This window comes from Echiichthys vipera (assembly GCF_963691815.1).
Source record: "Echiichthys vipera genome assembly, chromosome: 11".
Lineage (NCBI taxonomy): Eukaryota > Metazoa > Chordata > Actinopteri > Perciformes > Trachinidae > Echiichthys > Echiichthys vipera.
In genome coordinates, this window is record NC_139836.1 from 25,404,682 (window position 1) to 25,413,084 (window position 8,403).

The 8,403-nt window shown below is 42.7% G+C and overlaps 1 protein-coding gene across 1 annotated transcript; it reads right to left on the reverse strand.

The window, feature by feature from the left end:
* Positions 1 to 1,818: 1,818 nt before the first annotated feature.
* etaa1b (ETAA1 activator of ATR kinase b) lies at positions 1,819 to 7,800 on the reverse strand. Its single transcript, XM_083922805.1, has 6 exons — positions 7,579 to 7,800; positions 6,462 to 6,590; positions 5,570 to 5,634; positions 5,346 to 5,449; positions 3,766 to 5,171; positions 1,819 to 3,005 (listed from the first exon to the last, which is right to left on the reverse strand). The coding sequence occupies exons 1-6, from the start codon at positions 7,727 to 7,729 to the stop codon at positions 2,893 to 2,895; spliced, it is 1,968 nt and encodes a 655-aa protein (XP_083778931.1). The 5' UTR covers positions 7,730 to 7,800; the 3' UTR covers positions 1,819 to 2,892.
* Positions 7,801 to 8,403: the final 603 nt, after the last annotated feature.

Below are 8,403 nucleotides of genomic sequence, written 5' to 3' on the forward strand. Positions count from 1 at the left end.
CAGTCCTGTAATGGCTGGGGATGGGCTTGAGGGAGGAACACTGAGGAATTCTCTCGGGATTACAAAGGGGAACATTGTACTACCCTCACACACAGTAGAGCAGGTGAGTGGAGTGATAAGAGGCCAGAGGACAAATTAGCCCTCTTATTAAAATAATCCCTCACGTCTAATAACAATAATATGCTGCACACTGAGGCTATTGCACGCTCATAATGGTCTTCCTTTTCAGGCAGCAACTTGTTGAAAACAGATTTGAGTGTTTGCGAAATAGGCCCATCATATCTGCTCGACCTGTCAACGGTCCTGCAATACACAGAGGTTAGAGTAATGGATGCCAATAACTGAGGTAAGGAGGCGGTCTGTGTACACTCCAAATCCTGACCAGCTGTTTGATTCAAACGTAGAGCCGATGATGCAGCAAAAAGACATCTTAAAAAGAGTCTTTTAGGGGGAAACACCCGACACAAGGACCAGTTTTTTGTCAGGAGCAGTACGACTTAGTCTGTGAAAGTCATCAGTGTTATCTCGGCTTGGACTAGAAACAGAAAGTTACACATGGTTTTGAAAGAAGGGGGCATTAAGGAGGCAGGAGCAGTCATCTGGACAATAACAACCACTTGCATTTTTGGAAACGTAGGATCCGTTGTCCATGTTTTGGGATTATCCGTCCATCCCACTCTTGTGAACGTCATATCTCAGAAATACCTCGAGGGAATTTCTTCAAAAATGGCACAAACATACACTTGGACTTAAGGATGAACTGATGAGAATTTAGTGGTCAAAGTTCACTGTGACCTCACAACACATTATTTTTGCCATAACTCAATAATTCATACTCTAATGATTACAAACACACTGGATATATATGTAATATAGTGTTTATCTGCGATACTGTACTTTTATTGTAGTTCATATTTTGTACTTTATATTTTATCTTATTTTTAGTACTTCTGATTGCTTTGTACCGCTGCTACGATGACCTCATTTCCCCTCTGGGATAAATAAAATTATCTATCTATCTATCTAATAACTTTTATTGAATCCCTTCAAAGTCTTCACTACATTAATGGTACACAACGGTACACAACACAACCTCTAAAGCCCGGTAAGCACTGCACGGATCAAGCCTGATTTTAGCCCATTAATTGGTCGCCCCCAATTAATTGTAGAATTTCTGGCAGATAGGTTGTTGTTCGAGAGGGGTCACAATGCCTGATGAATTGCCTGAACGATCAACAATCTGGCTCTCAGACAATTAGTTCGATTCCTGGCAAGTTAGAGATTTTGATTGGCTGTCCTGCAGTTTTTGGGCAATTCCACGGTCCAATATCCCACATAGCTGCTGTCAAAAGGTCCATTATAATCTGGAGTGAGCTTGTTTGAGGGTTAGTGGAGTAGTACTTTCTCATGGTGACTGAACTGTAGGCTTGACCGAGTATGTTGACTTCCCAGGCATCTGCAGCTCCAATATTTTCTTAGTAGAATTGGACATTCATGCTGCTTTTCTCTTTTTCGTAAACGTTGCAGCTTGTTTGAATTAACTTTATTGGAATTGTCAATGGGAAAAAAATGATCGGGGGTTACATGCTTACGTTCAGTGTGTGCACCACATTGCAGCCGGTCGGTTGATCCGTACACTATGACCATAAAAGTTGCAAGTTCTGGCTGATTGAAGTGAAGTGAAGTGTGAGTTATTACAACGTACGATAAGTGTCATCAATACGTGTCTGCCCAGTTTCAGGTGTGTTTCAAGAACTTTAAAGTGCAGCCACAAGTGTGATTTGAGCAGTTTATTCACAGTCTCAAATGTTTGAGTGTTCATACACGACATAATCATCATGACAGATACATTTCGATGCAAGTCTCTCACGTTGTTGTGAAGTAACGGGGGCTGGAGTCAAATTAGTTAAGAATGACTAAGGCACTAACATTTTTTAGGTGATTGTTGTCTCACCTGTCTACCACAGGTCGACAACTAACACACAGCTGACTCCTAGGACTTCTTCATCAGGTGTATAGCACGGCTATAATAATAACAAATATTGCCTACAGGAAGGCCATGACACGGTCTTTACAGTTTAACCTGTGCAAAAATGTGACACACAAACAATACGTAGAAGAAAGTCAAAACAACAGGAAAACGACAAAATAAAATCTCCTGTGTACAATCAAGATGTGTTATTCTCTGACCTATTTAATTCTTAGTTTGGCTCCAACCAAAAGTATGATTTATTACAATATCGTCTTCCATTTCCTTCAACTAAATCAACGCCCTATTTATGACCAAGTCATGAAAACAGCCAAAACATTTTGAGTATACACCAGTAGAAGTTGCAGGCACATAATCTGTTCAGTCAAACGTATAAAGTAGAGAGTACCGCAGTTACTGCATGTCTGATGGATAACAGCAGCACATTGTCTGTCAGACCTTGGTTTTGTCATTAGAGAAGGAACACAGCTGAAACTATTTACTACTTTTTAAACACATAAAAAACAACAAAAAAAACTGTCCAAAATATGTGCATTTACAGTTGAAATGGCAATGCTGGAAAACAACCGAAAAATGTGTTATTCAGCATTTAGGATGATTTCAAACTCTTGATGTAAACTATTTTGAAATGAGATTGTGAAATGAAAATCTCTTTTAATGTTTTCCCAGCACCAGATCTGAGAATTGCATCGAGCCGCGCAGAAAACGCTGCTTCTTCTCAACATGTTTCTGCATCTGCGCCTCTTTCAACAGACATTGACTTCTTTTTAAAAAGGCATTTGGCTCTTACTGTTATAAATCTTCAACACTGAACTTTTAACACTGTCATGATATTATCTGTATCATGTCGATAAAGGCTTTTCACAGTACGATGATATCCCTTCAGTCAGGACGAAGCTCCTCTACGGTTGGGGGTTGTTCTGCATTCGCAGTCGCCTCCTGGCCAGGGCCTCCTGTTTCTTCTTCTCGATTTCCACAGCGGAGCACTTCCACGTCGATCGGCTTGTGACAAAAACTGGAAAGGAGGGAAGTGAGAAAAATGTATGGAAACACGGAAACTGATTAGCTAAGAAATGAGTTAAAACACCAACAAAGACAGAGAAGAGAAGAAAAAACAGGCCCTAAATAAAGATATGTGTGTGCCATTGCTAAACCTCCACTGAGTTTTAATTTGAAAACATGACATTTTCGCTCCTGTAACTAGAACCAGTGGGCACCCATGGTGAAGTACAGAAACCCCCGCCATGTCCAGAGGAAAATCAGTCTGCAATTCATTTGCGACGAAGCTTCCTGAGGTTTGGACTCTTGACAGCATCCCAAATGAAAGCCATTTCCCCAATGTTTACTTGCTTTGGGGGTGAATTGTTCCTGTGCGCATGCACTGAACTGTCAATGATTATAAGACCAACATGTGACATCTGTTTTACTTGAGAGTTTTCACTTCAATATCCCGTCTAAAGGCAAAGCACTGAGGACAGGAGATGGAAAACACTGCAAAGATGCATGGAGAGAAGCAAAACAACTACCAAGAAGTGTAAAAAGCACTCAACTTCATCTTAATGGAAATACCTTTTGTAACTGCATATTTTACTCAAAACAGCTTATTATCAAATGTATTTCCAACTACTTTTATTTAATTACTTTTTCTTTTACAAACATGACATCCTCCTGTGTGATACATTTATTTAACACTCAAACTGAAGCTTAATTTACATTATCTTCTGATATACAGTATATGCTTAATAGAGCCCACAGGTAAATTTAAGTTAGCTTACCTTTGTTGCTTATCGCTGCTGAGTCAGATAGATTTCTCTTGAAGGCTGTGTGATGGGACTTGGAGTTCTGCGGTGCCCTGGCTGTCACCGTATGCGGCTTCACATGCACATTAGCATTCCCGGCCTGGAAAGTTTCAGAGGAATCCCTGCGCTGCTTAAATGTGCCCAGACTCACGCAGCTTCCTGGGAGGCTCTGAGACATCGGTGACTTGTCGTTGGCACCTTTCAAGGGAATGTTCCACCCTTGGTAGTTCACAGTCTCGCTGCTCGTCCCTGGTAATGAATTGAAACGAACAAAAGCACATGTTGACTGTCTATTAGCACTGGCACCGGCGTTTGTGGCCCGGGACGTGGCGATTGGCAGAGGCGCAGGGTTCTTTCGCTGTCCGTCTACAGCAATATCATGTTTTCCCTGGCAGTTGCTCGGGCTCGCTTGCTGTGGCTGACTGTTGGAGATCCTCTCCACAGTGTCACATACCTGGTAGAGCAGTGCGTCATCGTCCCCATCGTCCCATAAGCTGTCTGAAATGGCTTTAACAGAGTCTGAAGCTACACAAGTCTCCTTCTGATATTTAGTGACTTTGTCGGGAACAGGAATAGACTTTGTGCAAGCAGACATCTTTGATTTAGGTTGTACAACAGTGAAGCTGGACTTGGAAACTTCCTTGGCAACCGTCTTGGGCTGGAAGTGAGGGTTGGGCTCCAACTTGAAAGTGCTTCGGTTGGTAGTCTTTGGCTTTGGACACAGGTCCTGGAGTGCACTGAAGCTTGGCTTTGAGTGCAAGTTTGAAGGCTGATGTGCAGAGTCTGTATGTGCAGTAGGCTTGCAAACAGAGGTGAACTCAGTAGTGTTTGTCTTGGTGTTAGACAGCAAGGTGGTTTTAGGGTCGGTGTCATGTTGCTGGTCAGGATTCTGGGTCATCGCCAGCACAAAAGAGTCATTAAGTAGGTCATCATTCTCCCAGTCGTCATCAAAGTCATCGCAATGGTTCGCTCTAAATCCACAAGATCCTTTTTCTTCAGCAGCGTATGAGGCTGGGCCAGACTTCTCTGACTTGAGCTCAGGTTGTCTGAGTTCAGCTGAAGTCGAAGTCAAAGGTTGGTGTTTTATTTCCTGTGAACGGGCTGATGCTGAGGAGCCCTGGCTTAGCCGGCCACTGACTCTCTGAGTGGAACAGTCAAACAGAGAGTGCAGCTCCGCCTCCACCTGATCCGCTGAGGATGGACACCTCAAGTCTTTCACGTTGCTAGGGAATGATGTCTCTGTCAGTTTTGTTTTGGACGTGTTTGCACATTCGTTGAGCTTATTGTTGATGATGTTAAGCTGTTCTGAAGTCACTCTGTCTTGTTGCATATTTTCGTCAAACTGCTTGGCCAGTTTCTTGAGGTCGTCCACACTATTCTGCCTGTGCAGAGGAAACAATGAAAATGATCCACAACTAAAAATGACAGAAAAAACCTACGAATTCAAATATCCAAGTGCCACAGGTAAAATGACCTATACAACTGGCATATAGTGTTTGTTCAAGTCCACATGTCTCCAGTCAGTGAGTATCTTGGTCAATAAACTGATTACGCACCGAGAGGATCTCTTCCTGATTCTCTGCTTTGGAACGTCAGGTGTGCACGGGACGGCACTGTCACCTATCCACTGCAGCAGAGGAGAGTCCCTCGCCTTCACTTCCTGTGTAACACACAGACAGAAAATAGAATAATTCTCTCAAAACATGAACTTAACAAACCTAAAGTGCTTAGTACAGCACACCAAACTGACACAGAACTGAAAAAACGAGAAACGACTTACCTTTGGAGCAATACGATTCACAATATCTGATATTTCCACAACCCTGGTGTTCCTGACCCCCGACCCTGAAAACAGAAACAAATACTCATCATACTATTAACAGCCCTAAAAACAATGCAAATTACACATCAGAATTATGACCCGAATTGCAATATTGTAAAAACGCACAAAATGAAAGCATTCATGACAGTCAGTTTATTTCATATGTATGGTAATGTAAGGTTGCACTCATACTGTCCCTCCGTACCGTGCCCAAGCACATTTCATGGCTAAAGTCTAGTTCGTTTGACCAGTGTGAGTGCAACCGTACCGCGCCTCACCTTGGGAGAGGTGGGCTTTTGTAAAGCACGTTTTCTCATGTACGAGCACGAGAGTGCGCACGTGTACGAGCACGAGGCCTACGGTGGTTCTGACGTCATTTTATGTGCGCCTGTTGGGACATAGAAAAAAGAAGGAGGGACCATGCGCGGACATTTAAAACAATGGCGGTGAAAGGTTCACGTTGGTGTGATGCGGAGGTGGAGTGTTTACTGCAGATTTGGTCGATGAAAATATTCAAAAACAGTCGAACAATACGCACAAAAACTCAGAGGTCTATGGAAAGATTTGTAAACAAAGCGACGCATCGCGATGGCGTCATCAATTCGTATGACGTGTTACGGCGGGATGACGTATAGGCAGCAAGAAGCATTCACCGAGGCCCAGGTAGTGTGAGTACAAACAGACCCCTACACCACATGATCACTGCGCAAAAAAGCAATACGCATGATCAGCAAAGTGTGTGTGTTGTGATTCACGTAGAACCTGTCATTCACTTGTATGAATATATAAATAACAGTACATGAAAAGTAAACAGATGGCGTTTTTGGCGTTGAGTAGGTGTTCTGTTTACCAGTACTGGCTGAAGTGGGCGATGTGGGATCCCAGATAATGTCTTGTGTTGGTTCTAAATCGCCTGGAGAATCCCCATTATTCAAGCCGGGGTATCCACTGCAGCCTCTGCGCTTAGGACTCCGCAAATCTGTGAATCAAACAGATAACAAGTGTTTATATCGGTTATATGATCCATAGTCCTTGTGCTACAGTTACATGGTTAGTGTAGCGCTTTACAGTTAAAATGATGCATGATTAAACTGTTATGTGTGTCCTTCACAGGATGTTTCAGGTGCTTTTCTATGCTGAGAGGAACGCAGATGTAGGAGAAACACTTGTTGGTCATACTTTGACTGATAGTCAGCCCATAATATCAGTGTTCCAGGCACGTCCAGCTGGGAGGAGGCCTCGGGGAAGACCTAGGACCAGGTGGAGAGATTATATCTCCACATGGCCTGGGAACGCCTCAGGATCCCCCAGTTAGAGCTGGTTAATGTGGCCCGGGAAAGGGAAGTTTGGGGTCCCCTGCTAAAGCTGCTGCCCCCGAGACCCGACCCCGGATAAGTGGTCGAAGATGAGATGCTGCTAAACTGCACGGTGTGTATTGTTGTATATTGTATACACCTACGTTTAACCATGATGTCTGTTGCACTCTGTCACATTTAGTAATTGTTTGATTTATTTGATGTTAGCTCTATTTGATTTGATTTATGTTTTTATGCTTATTGCCACTCTGATCCTTTCCCATCTTTGTATTGAAACTGTTGCACAATCATTTCCCTCGGGATAAATAAAGCTTCTTGAATCTTGAAACTACGATTTCTCACAAAACATCATCCTAAAGTGTTTTGCAAGTTTCATTTCATTTGCGCACTCTAGCAATCTCAACATATAACTGCCATGTCATGTTTTCACGTGGAGCAACATGAGTCATGAATGCCTGAGGTGTCTAAAAAGTAGTAGCAGCATCAAGTTAACAATCTAGCCTGTTGTGAGTATCACACGCTGATCATGATCGCCTCATGGCCTCCTCCTCCTCCTCCTCCTCCAAGGCAAGTGTGCAGACAGGGTTAAATGTTTGAAATGCACCCGTCCTTAAGACACTCGTGCCGGCGTAAATCCACCCGCAGCCTCACCTTTGCACATGGCTGACGTCGACGATGAGCCTTGCAGCCGCTGTGCTGTTTTGTAATCGTGTGTTTTGTTGTTGTTGCTCGGTTTGGAAACACTCCTCCACAGCTCACTGAACTCCGGAGCAACAACATGTGTCCTCTTCGGCTCCGACATGTTTCACGCAAACAGCAGCGACCTCCGCTGAACATTATTGTGTTCACTTAACCGCCCCGTGGCTCAGGAAAGCGCGGATGATACTTAACATTCATAGTTTGTCCCGTGTTTTCGCAAATGACTTTTATTGTGTTTTCGCCTTCTTTTGGCTAACTCAGCAGGAGTGCGCCGCCATGTTTTGGCTCTTACGTCATCAAAGTACGGATGCCGGGAAGGGTTTTGTCGCAGTTCGTTCGAAAGCACTGCAACCCTTTTTTCATCATCTGTGGTTTAAACAATATGCAGAAACAATGTATCACCCAAAGTTTATTTAGTGTAGAAAGTATTTAGAACATTTTTTATTGAGAAGATTCAATATAAACGTTATTTTTTACATGCTCCAGAGTTATACACAGTGCCAAATATGTATTTCTAAATATAGAAACAATAATAACATACATTATAAAATGTACAAAGACGGTAAAACATAAAAAAGGAAATGAAAAATGACAACACAAGAACGTATTGGGTCTGCTTAAAGGCTGAATATGGTGAATCTTTATTAAAAGCTATATTCTTTTTAAAGAATACACCCACGGGGCGTTTTGAGGGCTACAGAATGAAAGTATTACTTTTCCCTTAAAAATTATGTTTAGTCTGACTTTAAATTAAATTTTTTGAGGGGTAGGCAGTAG

What these genes read in the sequence shown, in the direction of transcription:
- etaa1b (XM_083922805.1), bottom strand. Translation starts at nt 7,729, where the DNA reads ATGTCGGAGCCGAAGAGGACACATGTTGTTGCTCCGGAGTTCAGTGAG. An exon ending in GACGTCAGCCATGTGCAAAG is followed by an intron (nt 6,591 to 7,578) that starts GTGAGGCTGCGG and finishes TTTGATTCACAG; the next exon opens with ATTTGCGGAGTCCTAAGCGC. An exon ending in AGCAGCGATAAGCAACAAAG is followed by an intron (nt 3,006 to 3,765) that starts GTAAGCTAACTT and finishes CCTCCTTTCCAG; the next exon opens with TTTTTGTCACAAGCCGATCG.